General features: G+C 62.0%; 7 protein-coding genes across 7 annotated transcripts; 3 read left to right on the top strand and 4 right to left on the bottom strand.

The window, feature by feature from the left end:
• Positions 1-67: 67 nt before the first annotated feature.
• On the bottom strand, positions 68-2,314 carry PAN0_003c1480 (oca6 protein phosphatase; the record flags this gene model as incomplete). Its single annotated transcript, XM_014802439.1, has 1 exon — positions 68-2,314. One exon carries the CDS (start codon positions 2,312-2,314, stop codon positions 68-70), a length of 2,247 nt encoding a protein of 748 aa, XP_014657925.1.
• Positions 2,315-2,710: 396 nt separating this feature from the next.
• Positions 2,711-4,155, top strand: PAN0_003d1479 (uncharacterized protein; the record flags this gene model as incomplete). The annotated part of the gene is made up of 2 exons (XM_014802438.1): positions 2,711-2,768; positions 2,870-4,155. 2 exons carry the CDS (start codon positions 2,711-2,713, stop codon positions 4,153-4,155), a joined length of 1,344 nt encoding a protein of 447 aa, XP_014657924.1.
• Positions 4,156-4,273: 118 nt separating this feature from the next.
• PAN0_003c1478 (uncharacterized protein) lies at positions 4,274-4,698 on the bottom strand (the record flags this gene model as incomplete). The annotated part of the gene is made up of 3 exons (XM_014802437.1): positions 4,274-4,321; positions 4,412-4,546; positions 4,633-4,698. 3 exons carry the CDS (start codon positions 4,696-4,698, stop codon positions 4,274-4,276), a joined length of 249 nt encoding a protein of 82 aa, XP_014657923.1.
• A 669-nt stretch (positions 4,699-5,367) lies between these two features.
• PAN0_003d1477 (prenyltransferase) lies at positions 5,368-8,346 on the top strand (the record flags this gene model as incomplete). The annotated part of the gene is made up of 1 exon (XM_014802436.1): positions 5,368-8,346. The coding sequence occupies one exon, from the start codon at positions 5,368-5,370 to the stop codon at positions 8,344-8,346; it is 2,979 nt and encodes a 992-aa protein (XP_014657922.1).
• Positions 8,347-8,452: 106 nt separating this feature from the next.
• PAN0_003c1476 (cytochrome c and c1 heme-lyase) lies at positions 8,453-9,628 on the bottom strand (the record flags this gene model as incomplete). Its single annotated transcript, XM_014802435.1, has 1 exon — positions 8,453-9,628. One exon carries the CDS (start codon positions 9,626-9,628, stop codon positions 8,453-8,455), a length of 1,176 nt encoding a protein of 391 aa, XP_014657921.1.
• Positions 9,629-10,020: 392 nt separating this feature from the next.
• PAN0_003c1475 (uncharacterized protein) lies at positions 10,021-10,884 on the bottom strand (the record flags this gene model as incomplete). The annotated part of the gene is made up of 3 exons (XM_014802434.1): positions 10,021-10,208; positions 10,450-10,567; positions 10,660-10,884. 3 exons carry the CDS (start codon positions 10,882-10,884, stop codon positions 10,021-10,023), a joined length of 531 nt encoding a protein of 176 aa, XP_014657920.1.
• Positions 10,885-11,691: 807 nt separating this feature from the next.
• On the top strand, positions 11,692-16,308 carry PAN0_003d1474 (kinase-like protein; the record flags this gene model as incomplete). The annotated part of the gene is made up of 1 exon (XM_014802433.1): positions 11,692-16,308. One exon carries the CDS (start codon positions 11,692-11,694, stop codon positions 16,306-16,308), a length of 4,617 nt encoding a protein of 1,538 aa, XP_014657919.1.
• Positions 16,309-16,843: the final 535 nt, after the last annotated feature.

Below are 16,843 nucleotides of genomic sequence, written 5' to 3'. Positions count from 1 at the left end.
GTCGTTCTGCTGTGCTGAGCTGGGATTGAGATTCGTGACGGGAAAAGAGAAGTGAGGAGCCGATCTTTCAATAGCCTTCCAGATCCAGCGCTTCGAGCGCGAGATCATCTTCGTCCTCATCATCCTCTTCCTCTTCCTCTTCTTCCTCTTCCTCCTCCTCTTCTTCTTCCTCCTCTTCATCCTCCTCCTCCTCTTCACTCGTCTCTTGATCCTCTCCATCGGCTGCATGCTCGCCGTCGTCGGACTCGTCGTCATTGTCGTTTCCAAGGCTGCGTCCTTCATCGATGCTTTCCCGCGCGGTGTCCGAGTCAGGCCGCAGAGATACTTGCGCGGCGCTATCCTGCTCTTCGCTGGATGCAGCGCTGGCATCCTCTGTGCGCAATCCACCAACGAAAGCATTTTTTCTCCGCTCTTCCATTGCATTTGAAGGCCCGACGAACGGATCGTCGGGATCTGAAGCCAAGATCCAGGCGGATGGCTGCATGACAGCGCGGCCGGCATGTGCGGTGGGATCGTGCTTGGTCGCTGTGGCGCTTGCCTTTGTCGGAGTCTGTTCGCCCTCGACATCGTGTGCATCCAGCTCGACTGCGCGCTGGCGTCGCTTCTCGAGCGGAACCACCACGCGGGACCCCGGAATGCCACCCCTGTATCCTGGCGCGGCGGTTCGACGTCCGATGCTCGAGACCAGATCACCCTCGTGGTCCGTAATCTCGTCGTCGTGGTGAAAGACTGTACCGGCGATGCCGATGTTGAAGTTGCTCGATGTGGTGGGACGAGCGCGTGGCGTGCTGACGTCGAGGTCGTCGTTGTGCGCTGTGGCGAGCGGCGGCTTGGTCTCGATCGAGAGCGAGCCCGAGTCGGTCGAGGACGAGGCCGTATGCAAGGAAAGCGGCTGATCCGCGAGTCTCGGCATGACCGTGTCCGAACGTCCAGGACGCACAGGCGAGCCATCGGAAGATGGATAGACGCTCGGCACAGCATCGTCGAGCAATTGATCTTCGAGGAAGGCCGCAACGGAAGGCAGCTGGCTCTCGGACAACCCCACAGCAGCGCTTGCTGGACTGGGACTGAGGAGCGAAGCGTTCCTTCGTGTGGATCCCGCCTGGTCTGGCGCCAGCGAGGTGGAGCGCGATGCGAGTGGATGCGAGCCGGCGGTGCTGCTTGCAGTGGGAGGTCGACCTGCGCGACTGGAAGGCCTCGAATGCGGCGGAGTGCGCAAGCTGGCGATGCTGTTGTACGACGAGGTGCGCGAGTGTGCCTGCAGTGGACGCGAAGGTGTTGTTGGCCGATGCACACCCGAAGAAGGGGTCGCCGAGACAGCTACGGACACCGACGGGGGAGAAGGCTCGGCGGGCAAGTCTGGGTCCGTGTCAAAGTGGAGCTTGAGCGTGGGATGATGGATGGGAAGCTGCCTTTCGCGCCGTAAGGATGCGATGGCGCGTTGCTGAGGCACTGCTCTGGCAGAAGAGACAGCCAAAGTGTCGGACGATGCGGAGGATATGGGCGCGTGCGAGGGACTCTTGGCCATCTGCGAATCGGCTCCATTGGATGCATCCTGAGAGCTGCTGCCGTTGGAGAGGCCGTTGTGATGCGAGCTGGGTGCCCATGCATACGGATCGGCCAGGACGGAGAGCGGGTTGGGCGCAGGCCATAGCCAGGACGGGATGTGGTTGCGGGGCGGCAGACGCACGCCGTCAGGCTGGCCGAACTTGGTGAGAAAGGACGACAGATGCGAGGGCACTTCGGTCCACTCGGACGAGCTGGAATCGCGCAGCGCGCGCCCAAGCTCGGCGAGGATGGCTGGTGTCGACCACGCCTGCACCTTGCGCATGCACGCGACGAGCGTGCTCGTCACCTCTACGCCGTCGAGGCAGTGCACGTAGATCGGATGGTTGCGCCGATCGAGCAGCACCGAGAGCGCACGCGCTGCACCTTCACGCGTGAGGCCGCCGCTCTCGTCTTTGGGCTTTTCGCACCGCACATGGACAAGCTGGATGCCGAGCTGCGACGCTTTTTCGGCCACGACGGATGACGACGTCGAGGCAGATTGTGACGGCGAGGACCACTTCAATATGGCGGCATCGTTGTCCAATGGCCTGGGCGTCAAGCTGAGCACGGTGCGGAGATGCAGCCGCGAGAGAAAGTAGAGGTTGCGCGCCTTGGGGTACGCGCCTCGATAGACCGATTCGCGGTGATGCGGATGGCTGCGAGGGTCGTCCGGTCCGGCATCGGGTACAGATGTCGAGGGCCTATCGTTGCCGGAAAAGGCGACGGTCGAGAAGCGCAACGGCGGGGTGAGCGGCTTGAGCGACATGACGGCCGAGCATGCCCCGCAGGCGTGCGGTCGAGTCTTCCAGACTCGGTGGTACACGGTCGCTAGGCGAGGCTGGAGTACGATCTAGCGTTGGCGTTCCATCTCGGTATCGATGGTCCTAGTGCAGTATGTAGGCGAGCGGAGGATATGGATGACGAACGACCAGGAGGAAGGACAGAATCGGCGCTTGACAGGGTCCAAAAGCGGATCATCATCCCACTCTTCATGTGGAGAGGAATTTCGCCGGTTTCAGAGTGTTAGACCCGCGTCCAAGAGGTTGCTGAGCCGGTCGAGACCAACACCCAACAACCAACACAGAACTCGGCGCATCTGCCAACCTTTCTTCCTTTCGACGTCACCTGCGATTCGCCCGCGACCTGCCTACTCTTCACCATCATGTGGCGAAGAGGCTCCGAAGCGCCGATGGACACATCCCCTCCGGGCCCACGGCAGCGTAAGTACTTGGCTGCCTCGCACTTGGCTGCCTCGCACACGAATGCATGCATCAAAGTCCATGTTGAAACTGATACTCACCCTCGCTCTTGTCACATTCAGCGAGCATCTTCGATAGCAACGGCTCGAGCGGCTGGACAGCAGGTCAACACACCAATGCAGTGCAGACCATGGACACGGACATGGCCGACGTGGAAATGTCGAGCCTCACACCGCCTTCTCACAAGTTTGGCGATTCGCGACGCCACTTGGCAGATGCAGGCCAAGCGCTGGCCGACGACTCGATGACCGATGCTGCTGATGCTGCTGCGGCACGCAGTCACTCTTCGAAAGCATCAAGATCGGACGCAGCTGCGCAGAATTCGCCATTGGCGTCCACTTCGCAGCACGTGCGTCGCAAACGCAGCGTGCTCAGCAGGAAGGGAAAGCGCCTGGCGCATCTGCAGAGCAGGGATCTCGTGGCCTCGTCGCGCAGCTTTGGATCTCATCAGGACGACTTTGTCGATGATGGCGACAGCTATGGCACCGAGGCAGAAGACGACGACGACGAAGACGACGATGAGCAAGGCAGCGGAGGGTCGCGGCAGCGCGGGACGCCCAGTCGCATTCGCTCAATCACCAAGTATGCCGTCAACTACATCCTTCCCGGTGCGGTCTCGCCACTACCGCATGCGCAGGGCGCCGCATCCTCGGCTGCCTCGGGGCATCACATGGACAAGCCCGAGCTGCTGCTTGGGTATGCGCAACTCGTCTTCAACGCGAGCATCCTGTCGGCGTTCCTGTATCTGCTCTTCCACGTGGTTCGCACGGTGCAGAAGGACGTGGCGGAAAAGGTGCGCGCCTACGAGATGGACACGCTGTCCGAGATCACGGCCTGCGCTGCCGCCTACACGGCCAACCGATGCGGCACGGATCTGCAGGCGCCGGCGTTGGCGCATGCGTGCAGCAACTGGGAGCGCTGCTCGGCCCGCGATCCCGCCGTGGTGGGCACCGCGCGCGTCACCGCAGAGACCTTTGCCGAGATCCTCAACGGCTTTGTCGACTCGGTGAGCTGGAAGACCATGTTCTTTACGCTCATCTGCTTCTCCATGGTGGTGGGCGCTACCAACTCGTTCTTGTCTTTCTTTCGCATCAAGTCTCGCTCGCGCTCGCATCACGACACCAACTCGCAGCCAACGCAGCCACCGGTCGCAGCTTCAAGGCAAGCGGATCCACACGCCATTGCCGGTGCACCACAACAGGCAATTGGAGCCCATGCGAGCGGTGTGCCCCACTACTACCACTCGCCTCATCCCGACTTTGCCTCGTTGCCGCCTTACGCCTATGCCAACTGGCAGCAGCTGCCGCCTGCCACACCTTCTCGCCGACGTTCTCGTCCGGCTGCCTGACCGGACTCATCCTTTCTGCAACGACGCTTGATGAAAAACAGCACATCAAATCTCATTCACAGCTTGCAACAGGTCACCATGCTTTGTGCGTCCAAAGGTGTAGGACATGGCGAAAGGCTCACTTGCCCGGCTGGTTGGTAGCAGCGTGCTTGGCGTTTTCGACGGCCTGCAATGATAGCACCCACCAAGGTTCATCAGAATAGAAGTGGTCAGCATTTGCTCACTTTTTCGACAGCGGAACGACGATCGTGCTTACCTGCTCGATGTTGCCTGCACCGGGATGAGCGTCGCCCGCCTGGCCACTCTCGCTCGACTTGCTCTCGCCTTTGCCAAACACAGCACCGCGCTGCTCCTCGTCCGGCATGGCATGCGATTCCTTCCCTGGCGCCGACTGTCGATGCAGCGGGAACGGAAGCTATGGTCAGCACAGCTGCTCTCAGCCGCGGTCGATTGCGAGCGCAGTGCCGTTCTGCTCACCTGGCCCATGGGGTCGTTCTCGCGGCCCTGGAGGGGAGGAGACTCAGTTCCGCCTTGAGTCGACATGTTGTGCGTATATGCAGAGGTGGTGAGGACTTGCTTTTCTTGTTTCTTTTGCTTCAGAAGAGCTGCTGTGAGGGCGGAATTCACTCAGAAGATCGCCCAAGCGCTTGGACTATATATGGACGGAGCCGGCCAACGACGGCAGGCTTGCCACCAGCTCTCAGCAAGTACACACAGTCTATAGGCCCAACCGCCCATCTTCTGCGACAGAACAGGGCGGCAAGGCAGAGGCCAGGAAGCGTCTCCAAGCCGAGCAAGCACGGCGCACGGCTCAGGGTGACAGCGATGATTCAGCCCGGCAAAGGTGATTCAGCGCCGGTGCGGCGCGCGCGCTCATCGTGGAGGTGTTGGTGTTGGGTGATTGGGCGCGATGAGTGATGGTGTTAGATTGATCATGCGGCAATGGTGCGTCGGAAGCTCTTCGTCATGCATGAGCCCGTGATTCACGAATCCTCCGATCCACAGCACCGCAGCACCGCAGCACCGCAGCATCATAGACCACCACCACCAAGGCGCCATCATCCGCCGCTCGCAGCATCCCGAGGCCATCTGTGTACGGCGCGTCTAGGTGCCGTCGCTCCCTGGCTGGACCCGCTTCACCATCGACGACGTCGCGGCAACCTCGCGGGCTGATCTGGCCGCTATAGTCAGCGTCAGGTACTGTGCAGCACGATGGCGGTGCGACCGGCGCTCTTTGCGCAGGCACGGCTAGCATGCTGTCTCGACGCCCCATCAACCTCGACACTCGCAGCAAAGGTCAGGCTCGCTTCGAGCAATATCCTCGCTCCAAGGCATGCGTGGCCTGGCCGCTTCCGGACGTATGCCACCACGCCGTCGGGAGTCAAGACTACGTACCCGAGCTCAGCGCCACCCGCCGACGAGAACAGCAACCACCACTCGGCCTCCAAGCTCGGCACGGAGCGCGACCAGGGCTACCTCGCCTTTACCAAGTCGAGCCTCTTCAAGCTCACGCTGCCGCTCAAACCACCCAGCTCCGACCCGCTCTCGCCCTCCTCCAAACGCTCCTCTGCCAAAGCACGCGCGCAACGGCAAGACGACCAAGACGACTCGCCGGACTCAGCCGAGCGCGAGAGCGTTTCGAACCAGTCGTGGGAAGAGGCGGCCGAGACTCCCGGTCCACCCGTGTCGCAGGTCAATCATCGCGCACACACCAACCTCCACGGCCCTGAAAACGGCGAGCCCTCCGATGTCGAGGCGGACGAATACGATGCAGATGCACCCGCTCATAGCGTCGTCTTCCTGCTTCACAGTGCGCAGCCGCTCAGCTACATCGCCAACCTCATCCGAGCCGAAGGACCGAGTCCGGAGCCTAGTCGGTTCCAGCTCGAGCAGCAGCGGCAGCATCCAACCGCGGAGAACGGACAAAACGCCGCCACCAGCAACAAGGACAAGGTGAGCATCCCCACGGGGCCGCCTTCGTCGCCCGAGCGCAAGGACAAGCGTCTGAAGCTGTCGAAAGAACAGCTCGAGATGCGCGAGATGCTGCTGCGCCAGGGATTCCTCGATCCGCTCGGCGATCCGCCCATCTCGTTCCACACGCGTGCGGCCGACGGCAAGCGCTGGTCTCCCGCCACGGGCATTGGCGACTTTTTGCGCGATGCGGCGCGCATCGGCTCTTTTGTGATCCGCATCGACGAGCGCAACGTCTTTGTGACGGTGCCGTCGTTCGAGGACCGCACGCGCTTCCTGCGCGCCAGCCTGTACGCCAAGACGGGGCAGATCGAGCAGCTGGCCAAGCTCAAGGCCGAGTGCGACCGCATCGCGCACTCGGGCACCAAGCGGCTCTCGTTTGCCGGCGTCGGCATCCTCGGCGCGTGGTGGGGCTCGGTGGCATTCCTCACCTTCTTCACCGAGCTCGGCTGGGACGTCATGGAGCCCGTCACCTACCTCACGGGTCTCGGCACCATCCTCGGCGGCTATATCTGGTTCCTCATCCACAATCGCGAGGTGTCGTACCGCGCGGTGCTCAACGAGACCACCTCGCGTCGCCAGCAGAAGCTCTACATCGAAAAGGGCTTCAACGTGGAGCGCTACCAGGAGCTCATCGAGGACGTCAAGGACCTGCGCAGGACCATCAAAAAGGTCGCCGAGGACTATGATCTTGAGTGGGACCAGGGCGAGACCAAGGCGGGCAAGCAGAACAAGCACGCACTCAAGATCATCCGTCGCCACGAGGCTGCCACCTTCCGTGCGTCCAAATCGGATCCAAAGCAGGACGAGCAGGACGGCGATAAGGACGATGCCGATGGGGGAGAGCGTGCTGGCTCGAGCTCGCACGAGGCCGAAGACAAGGATGGCGACGGTCAGCCGGACCATGTGCAGGCGGGCAACTCCAAGCTCAGGCCCAAGAAGAAAAAGATGAGCGACGAGTCGTCCGCCCGCCGGTTTTCCACCTGGGCGGCAGCGTCGTCGTCGCGCACCTCGGCCTCGGTGAGGCACTACAGCACCCAGTCTGGCGCACCAAGACCAGGTGGTACCTCGAAGGCGGACGCGCGCGCCGTTGCAACACCGACAAGCACTGGCGCCAAGGCTTCGCTCGGCAGCGCGACTGATGCGGCTGCAAAACCGTTCAGCCTTGCGCCGTACCTTGCGCTGAGCCGGATCGACAAGCCGATCGGCACGTGGCTGCTGTACTGGCCGTGTGCATGGTCGATTGTGCTAGCCTCGCACACGCTCGGACTTGCCTTGTCCACACCGCTATTCTACACGCTGCTGTTTGGCGTGGGTGCGGTGGTGATGCGCGGCGCCGGATGTACAATCAACGACATGTGGGACGTCAAGATGGATCGGCAGGTGGAGCGCACCAAGACGCGCCCGCTCGCGGCGGGCGAGATTACGCAGTTTGAGGCGCTCTGCTTTCTCGGCGTCCAGCTGAGTGCCGGACTGGCGGTGCTGGTGAATCTGAATGCGTACAGCATCGTGCTCGGCGCGAGCTCGTTGGGGGTGGTGGTGCTGTATCCGCTCATGAAGCGCGTTACCTACTGGCCGCAGCTTGTGCTTGGATTTGCGTTCAACTGGGGCGCAATGTTGGGCTGGGCTGCCGTAGCAGGGGCTGTGGATTGGACCGTGGTGGTTCCGCTGTATGTGGGGTCGATCTGTTGGACGCTGGTGTACGATACGATCTATGCGCATCAGGATAAGAACGACGACGTGCATGCCGGCGTCAAGTCGACAGCGCTGCTGTTTGGCGAGCATACCAAACCGGTGCTGTCGGCGTTTTCGGCGGGAATGATTGGGTTGTTTGGATACAGCGCCTCGAAAGCCATTCCGCCAGCAGTGGGGTTGAGTGCAGCACAGGTGCTTGAACCCGCACGCGCCGCGTCCGTCGGCGACCTGGTTCTGCCTTCGTCCACACTGCAGACGCTCTCATCCTCGCCAGTGCTGGAGGCGCTTGCACACCACCATCCGTTTTTTAGTATCGCGCTGGCCGGTGCCGCGGGCCATCTGGCTTGGCAAATCGCAAGCGTACGACTCGACGATCGTCCCGACTGCTGGCGCAAGTTCTGCGCCAACACCACCCTCGGCTGGATCATCGTCGCGGGCCTCGTAGCTGACTATGCCGCCTGGCTCTACCTCGACGCCCGCCACCGCGACGGGGATACTCACACCGCAGCGAAACCAACGCAATAGACTCCTCACCAACAATGCACACAGTAGACTAGGCAGTGTTTTTCAACGTGCGTGCGATTCCCAAAGACGCAGCAGAGAGGACAAGTGATCGCGAAGCGGAACGGGGCTATGTGCTCTGACGCTTGGATGACGCGGTGTTCTCGGCGGCAAAGGCGGTGAAGAATCCGTCGCCCTGCTTCCACTCGGCAAATCCCTTTTGCAGGCGCACGCTCAGACTCTCAAACGAGTCGAGGGCGGGACGCACATCGAGCACGAATTCGGGCTCGTCCTTGTCCGGGTCGTCGGGGACGCTGTAGTAGTCGATGACGTATCGCACCTCCTTGCCGTTCTGGTCCGGTCGGCGCACCACCCAGTCGTGGCGGTCGAACGGCGGCTCGGAGCTGAACGTGCCGGGCATCACAGCTGACAACCAGCCAAACACGCGCGCCTTGGGCGTGAGCGTGCCCGGCTTGCCCTGAAAGCGCGCGAGCTCGGCGCGCGACGAGTCGGCGCCCGCGAGCTTCTCCCACTCGAGCACCTCGAGCCACGCCTGTTCGTTGAGAAAGTTGTGCACGAGCACCATGGTCTCGACGTGCTCCTCGGGCGTCTCCCACCCCTTGCGCACGAGCGCATTGTAGAACTGCTGCGGCGAAGGATACTCCCACTTGTCCGTCTGCTCCTCGGCGGGCGTGCTGCTGTCGTGCTTGACGGGACATGCGGATGGCGCGTCGTATGGAGATGCGCCCGGTGCGGCCGAGTTGCGAGAGCGCGGGATGGACGATACGACGCGCTCGGTGGAAAGCTCGGTCTTCTGCTCGGGCGCCTGGCTCTGGCCCAGCGAGGGCATCATGTTGAGCGGATTCAGCGTCGCCGACCATGGCTTGGATGTGGAGTCCGACGACGACGAAGACGATGATGACGGTGCCATGGAGCCACGCGGGGGAGCCTGTGCAGATTTGGACGCGAGGTAGGCGTCGCGATCCTCGTGCGGGATGGGGCACTGTCCACCGGACGAGGCGACCATCTTGGGATGCGACGGCTTGGGAGCGGGCTTGGGCGGCGATACGGGTGCAGCGGCTTCAGCACCAGATGGGCCACCACCGGCATGCATAGGGCAGCCAGGGGGAGGTGTCGAGGCGGAGGCCGACGACGAGCCTGGCTTGATCGAGTTGAGGATCTCATCGCGGTGCTGCGAGAGCTTGTACGCCATGAGCCCTGCGACGGCATGCTGGTTGTCGGCGTAGGGGTTGCGGTCCGAGGCCGCCTGAGCGCGGAGGGCTCGCACGATCTCTGCGGGGTTCATGTTGAGGGCGGGCGTAGGTGCGGGGTGAGGGGAAGAGATGGTGGTGGGGGGTTGGAGGGAGAAGTGGCAAGCGCAGACCCTGGGTCTTGGGCTTGGGTCTCGTGCACAGAGTGGAGGCGAGGATTCGAAATTCCTCCTCGCGAGGCGCTTCCGGGAAATTTTCGCAGCCACGCCTCAACTCTCGACCGCCCCGACTCCCGAGGCCGAGCAAACACGCGGCGTTCTGACAAAGCAGCCGGGCGTGGTTCGCAGATTCAACCTTGATGCCAGCATGGCACGCCGGCAACATCTGTTCCACTTCGATTTGCCGAGAAGAGATATCTCCTGCTCTTGCTTTCAGGACGATGCGAAAGGCTGCCGTTCAAAGGTGCGTCGGAGCAAATGTGTGTATGTTAGATCGAAGGCGTGATGAGATCGGGGGTATCGGTTGACCTTGATGTCAGATCAGCCAAGATTCGGGAGAGGGTCACCGACGACGCCGAGGTCGAGGAAGCTGCGTGCTCGGATGGGCCGATGACTGCGAACAGAGCGGGTGTGGTGGTTGCAGTGGCTGCCGAAAAGTGGAAAGCTGAAGGTGCAGCTGCACGTAAGGATCGAGGCTCCACTTCCGAGAAGACACGGCGCGAAGCGGTGATGCGCAGCGGAAATTGCGAGAGTCAAGGCTCCAAATCATGTGTCTCACTCCACTCTCATCTGGCTCGGTACAGCCGAGCGAAGCTGTTGCAACCGAAGCGGGCCCGCGTCCTCAGCGCGCAGCTCATCTTGCAGCCGCGTGTTTCGAGGTGGGTTTTCGACATCGTTCGTTTCGACGCTATCAGCACCTCTTTGTGCTTTACGGGGCTTGTGAAAGACGCAGAAGACGGCAGTCGGAAACAGACCGATACCAGTGACTGCTGGGGAGGGCATGACGATCGAGCCAGCCGAAGCATAACTTAGCTCCTGCAAGCCACTCAGGGCCGCGTCGGCAGCTGATAGCTTGGCACTCTTCACTCGCCCTCGTCCGTGCGTCATTGCGGCCGATGACAGCAGACAGGTGTAAGCTCTCCTTTCGACGCCCAAGGCTGCGGCTGAGCATCTGTCTGCCCTGGCCTGCGTTCGGATGAGCTTTCCGAAGCAACGAGCTCAAGGTTGAGCGGGCCCGAGCGCTTCTTCTTGGCTTGGCCCTGGCGCCTGGCCTTGTGCTTTCTCCCTCCTCTCGCCCTTTCCAGCCCTGGCTCAGCTGGGGTCCGCGCCGCGGATGTTTGGTTGTCACGCATTGCTCGTTGGGGTTCTGGGTCGATTGCGCGCCCAGTGAGCACGGCTTGCGAGCCTAGCTGTGATTTCTTTCTTTTTTTTTTTTTTTCCAACGCGCCCGTGATTTTTCCCGCCAACCGAGTCGGCAGAGCCGAGCTGAGGCTCACTCATGCGCCGGCCAAGCCTCCCCTTTGAGTGCGCGGTGTGGATTTGGGTCGACTGGCCCACCCAACGCTAGGCGAGCCTGTCGAGCTGCAGCTGCACCCCTCCTTTTGTCGGCTGCTGCTGCTGCTGTTGTTGCCGGCTGCTGCCGCCGCCTTCTGAACACGGACGGCCTCCTGTCTGCCAGATCTGGAGCTCGGCCCTGGCCCGACCCGCAACCTCGAGCTTGGACCCATCGCCCTCGCTGCTCGCCGCCCATCCTTCCCATCTGCCACCCTTCTCGTCGTCGCTGCACCCGCAACCGCACCCGCAACCGCACCCGCATCCGCAGTCACAATCACTTCAGAGACCGCCACCACCATCGATCATCTCCCACCATCATCCTCCGGACACGCGAGTAGGGCACATCGGCTCTTTTCCGCACACAACTCCATCGCACCATCAGCCCACGGCCTCTCCTTCATCTCCGCTTCCACCGTCACGATCCCTACGTGTCAATCTTCCTGCGCACCACGCTCTATCAACCACTGCGCAACACGCTCGCTCCGCTCCATCGTCTCCAAGCATGCTCCACGTAGCGACCATGCACCTCCAACGCTGAATGTCTGCATCCATCAGCACATCCCCGCACCCTCCGTGTAGCGGATCGGCAGGCCTGCATCGCAATCATGGCCACTGAATCCATGCCGCAAGGCGATCCTGCCACCACCACATCTGCGGCTACACCCTGCGAAGCTGCACAGCCGTCGCTCGACCGCCTGGCACCAACCGACACAAGCCCGCGCCGGAGTGGTGAGCCCGCCTCCAGCCCATTACACTCGGCCATGAATCTGGCTCTTGCGGGTCATGCTTCCGCGAATCCTGCTGCGCCCTCCTTGTCCGACGCCGTTCCCACATCGTCCTCCATCAACGCCTCCATGTCGCCACCTGCGCAGCTGTACAGCTCACCAGCGATGCCCTCCGACTCAAAGGATCTTGCCCAGCCAGTTCTCATCGGATCGAGCCCCGAGACCACCACACACCCCACCACACATGCAACCGCCACGTCAGCGCTGCTCAGTGTCGACGACGTTGCCAGCCGATCCGCTTCCGCATCGCCTTCCGTCGTTTCAGGCTCATCCACCCCCGCTCGATCCGCCATCAACGAACTCCAGCTCTACGCACAGCAGATACAACAACAGCTGCTCAATCAGCATATCCATCGTCAGCTCAATGCCGCCACGCCCTCGGCCACCTCATCGTCGCATCCACCGCCTCACACCCAATTGGCTTCCACCAGCGCCAGCACCTACAACTCACCTCCCGAATCCGGCCGCTCCTCACCCAACCCGCGCGCCTCGATCCGCTCCAATCGCCCCCCTCACGTCCTCGAGACCCATCGCCTCGACATTCAGACTCACACCAGCGGTCGTCGCATGGTCAATCAGTACCTCATCGAGGGCGAGCTCGGTCGCGGCGTTCACGGCAAGGTCCGTCTCGCCACCGACCTCGAGACTGGCGAACGAGTCGCCGTCAAGATCGTAGAGAGGGAGGCACGCAAGCGTCTCGGCGCCGGCCTCGGCCTGCTGGGTCGGAACAATCGCAACAGGGAGATGCTTCGCTCCTCTAGTCTCCACGTCGATCCTACTCCAAGCAACGCCATCGACCACGTCAACACCCAAGCCACGCCCAAAGATGCCACTCCCGAGACCGACTCTCCGCAGGATGACACCACCTCTGTCTCCACCACCGTCCGAGGTGTACCCAGCACTCCTTCGACCCAGTTTGCGCCATTGCCTCACCTGCCGCGCTCACCCTCGGCTTCAGCACTCGGTCTTCATGGAAAGCGTGCCCAGCCCGACTCGGATGCCGATCGCCGTCGCGAAAAGGAGCGCGAGCGAGCCCGAAAGGCGCTCATGTGGACCACAGATCAAAAAGTGCGTCGCGAGATCGCCATCATGAAAAAGTGCAGCCACGACAACGTCGTGCAGCTCAAGGAAGTCATCGACGATCCCCAAAGCAAAAAGATCTTCATGGTCCTCGAGTACATGGAAGGCGGCGAAATCGTCTGGAAGAACGATCAGGCCCAGCCCACTCTCACCGTCGACGAGGCGCGCAGCATCCTTCGAGACGTTGTCTGCGGTCTCGAGTATCTCCACTACCAGGGCATCATCCACCGCGACATCAAGCCCGCCAATCTACTCTGGGACAAGGATCGCCGCGTCAAAATCTCCGACTTTGGCGTATCCCACTTCAGCTACGCCATGATGATCGCCAACGAACAGTCCGCAGCAGCACCAACTGCCACCGCTGCGTCTTCGTCCGCCTCGTCCTCCTCAAGCCGATTGGCACCGCCTCCAGGCTCGACGTCTGATCCCAGTCTGGTCGATGATCGCGAGCTAGCCAAGACGGCCGGCAGTCCAGCCTTCTTCGCGCCTGAGCTCTGCATGTCTTCCTTCTCTTCGGCATCTCCTTCCATCAACCCTCGCCATGACGCCAAAGGCGCATCACTGGCGGATGCAGCAGAAGCCAACCAATCTTCCGCTGCGGCTGTCCGTCCCAAGGTGACCAAGGCGATCGACGTATGGGCATTAGGTGTCACCCTGTACTGCCTATTGTTCGGCACCACGCCTTTCACCGCCGAGTCCGAGTACGCGCTCTTCTCGGTCATTCCCAACACCGACTACTCCCTTCCCGTCTCCATGGGCGTGGACCGCGTCCGAGTCGGACCAAGGAAGCCTCGCTGGCGCTCTCACGTCCAGTGGACCGACGAGGAGGCCGACGCACAGCCGCAAAGCCCTTCAGATCTCATCCCGGATGCCGATCCGCAGGACCTGAGCGAAGATGCTAGGCAGCTGCGCGACTTGCTGGACCGCCTTCTGGAAAAGGACCCGGCAAAACGCATCACCCTCGAGGAAGTCAAGAAGCACCCCTGGATCACTCACGGCCTGCAGGATGCTCCTGCGTGGCTCTCGGAGACGGACCCGCATCACCTTCCTTTTGTCGAGATCTCGCACGCCGATGTCGAGGACGCACTGACAGGCTTTTCCAAGCTCAAACAGCGCGTCAAGCGCTGGCAGTCCAAGCTACTCGACTCGTTCAGCGGCGGCAGGCGCCGTAGCAAGTCGGTGAACCACTCTTCTGCCGGGTCGTCCGTGTATGCAGACATTCACACCGACTCTGGCAGTAGCTCGCCGCATCCAAACCGACTCGCGATGCCTGAAGATGTCGGATCAATGCCCGTCACGCCGTTCGACTCGTCTAGTCACTCGGGCTCGTCTGCTCGCACGCCACGGACGCCACTCAAAGGCCACATCTTCTTCTCCCGCCAGAAAAGCGCCGGCTCAGTCGGTCGTCGCGACGGCACCACCACTCTTCGTGCACTCACCACCACGGTCCGCAACGACGAAGAGGGTGATGCGATTGCACTCGGATCGCCTCGCACCACGCTGGCAGGGACGACTGGCAAGGTCGAATCAAAAGCACTCTCGAGAGAGCCCGCCTCACCCTCGCTGTCGAAGGAGGACTCTGTGCAGAGCTCGAGCGCGGCGCACATGCTACCGCCCCTCGTCCTTACTGGTGGGCTTGAGGTCGATACGATGAGGCCTCCCAGTCTGGTCTCGCAGCGAAGAGTCTCGGCGCATTCGACCAGCAGCGTAGGTGCGCGTTCCGACGCGGCTCCCGAAATCCCGCAACGCACTTCGTCCGGTACCCATGCGCTGGCGCCCAAGGGAGGCGCGGCCCCGGTCTCCCCTGTGCTTCTGTCTCAATCACCGCAGACAACGTCGCTCCAGCGCATGCTTAGCCGACAAGGCCGGACCAGCAACGACTCGCATCCGCATCGTGCCGCTTCACCGCGGCGTTCCGTCGATTCCGAGGGGCGCTCGTCCACTCTCAGCATCTCGCAAACTTCGCGAGTCTCGGGCCGCCATCGTCTCGGCGACTTCTTGAGAGGCAGCTGGCTCATGACCAGCGAGGACCGACATCGTAGCACATCCAGGCCAAGCACGCGCGGCTCGCGTGAGGCTGCTCCCTTTGGCCTCGGCGCCACCGGTACGAGCACAGCAGGACGCAGCGGAAGTGTTCGCAGCAACGCCAGCAGTTCGAAGCGAGAAGCCGCCGCTGGCCCTTCGTCTGGCATCGCTCTTGTGGTCGACACGCAAGGTGCCGTGCGACAGACCGGGGCTCTTCCTGGATCCGGAACTCCGACCAGCGCGCCCGTCCTTGGCAGCAACAGCAGCAGCGCCATCACGGGAGCACCGAGTCTTTCGACGGAATTGCTCAGCGAGCCCGTCGAGAGCGGAAGCATCGCGCGAAGCGCCTTTGGAGCTGCGAGCCAACCAACTTCTCCCCTCACGGGCTTGGATGAAGTACAGCCTTTTGCATTCGATCGGCTGGGCAGGCGCCGTCCCGTACAGATGGGCCTCGACGAGGCGGACAACGATGATGTTGACCTCGAGCTCGAGTTCTCGGACGACGACCTCTCGGACGACTTGCACGGTGTCAACACCGGCCCCATGCTCGTCAATGCGGGTCACGGCTGGTCTGTGCGTGACGGCGACCACCTCGGTGGCGACGGCGTCAACGGCGACGGAGTGGATGGGCCGGCCTTCCTGCCGGAGGCCTACCGTCGTAAGGCATCGGGTGGGAGCGACAGCTCGCACGACATCCTCACGCCCTCGGTCGAGGGTGGCTACAACGTCTTTAAGCCACCGTATCAGCACCTCTTGTCGCCTCCCGAGGTGAGCGAAGCACCTGGGCAGCATGCCGTCCCAGTTGCGGCCGCGCACTTTGATGATGTTGCTGCGGCACCTTCGAGTCAGGCCTTTGACATCGACGTGGGGCTGTCCCCCGAGGCGCAGGCCCTGCGAAAGGCCGAGGGTACCGAGACGACGGCGGATGCACTCGTCAATTCGAGTGCGCGTCCACACAGCGACGATGCCACTCCCATCAGCTCAGGCAGCGTGTCGCGTTCCGCGTCGCATCGTCTGCATGGCTCGGACGACTCTTCGCGCGCACCCTCGGCGGCTGGGACGTATGCGACGGGCGGCTCAGAGAACGAGGTGCACCTTGCAGACGCGCTTGAGAAGAAGGCGACGGAGGTGGTGCCCTTGGCTACCATGAAGCCGATCATTGCGACGGAAGAGTCGCAATTTGCAGACGCCGACGAAGATGCAGCGGCTTCCGCTGCGCCTGCCGCGCTGTTGGACGACGACGACGACGACAGCGACGAACAGTGCGTCAGTTTCCAGGCGCGTCGTAAGCGATCCACGCGCTTCCGCCCGGCGGCCGCTCCGGCGGCTTGATCCCGAATCTTTGTCGCCAGCTTCTCTGCACACGTATCGCATTCACGCAACTTTGACTTTGTTGACAGACATCAGCGACCCTACGGCGGGCGAAGAGGTCAGGCGTGAGTGTTCGGGTCATTGTTTGTGTGTGTGATGTTGGATGGCGCGGTTGCATCTGGCAGTGGCAGGCGTGGATCAGGTTGGTCTTGAACCTGGCGAGATCGTGCCTCTCTCTGGCTTAGACGTTCACGAAGTGTCGATGACCCCAAGCTTACTTGTTTCATTCCTGGCGGCTCATCGCGCATCGCTGAATGCTTGTGCCGCATTAATTAGCTGTTTGGCGGGACGAAAACTCAGCCATGAGCTCCTGATCTTGTACCATCTCCCCGTATGGCCGTATCGGGATCACACCTGTTCTGCAGGTAAAAACGGTTCTTCTTCTTCTTCTTCTTCTTCTTCTTCTTCTTCTCTTTGAGATGATGGACATTTATCATGTTGACCTGGATGTGGACGGTCGTGATGCTCCGACTTGATCTCGACGCAGGATGACGCA

The sequence above is a fragment of the Moesziomyces antarcticus genome (genome assembly GCF_000747765.1).
Source record: "Moesziomyces antarcticus DNA, scaffold: scaffold_v10003, strain JCM 10317, whole genome shotgun sequence".
NCBI lineage: Eukaryota > Fungi > Basidiomycota > Ustilaginomycetes > Ustilaginales > Ustilaginaceae > Moesziomyces > Moesziomyces antarcticus.
The sequence above is the reverse complement of the archived record's forward strand: the minus strand, read 5'-3'. Positions and strand labels throughout refer to the sequence as shown.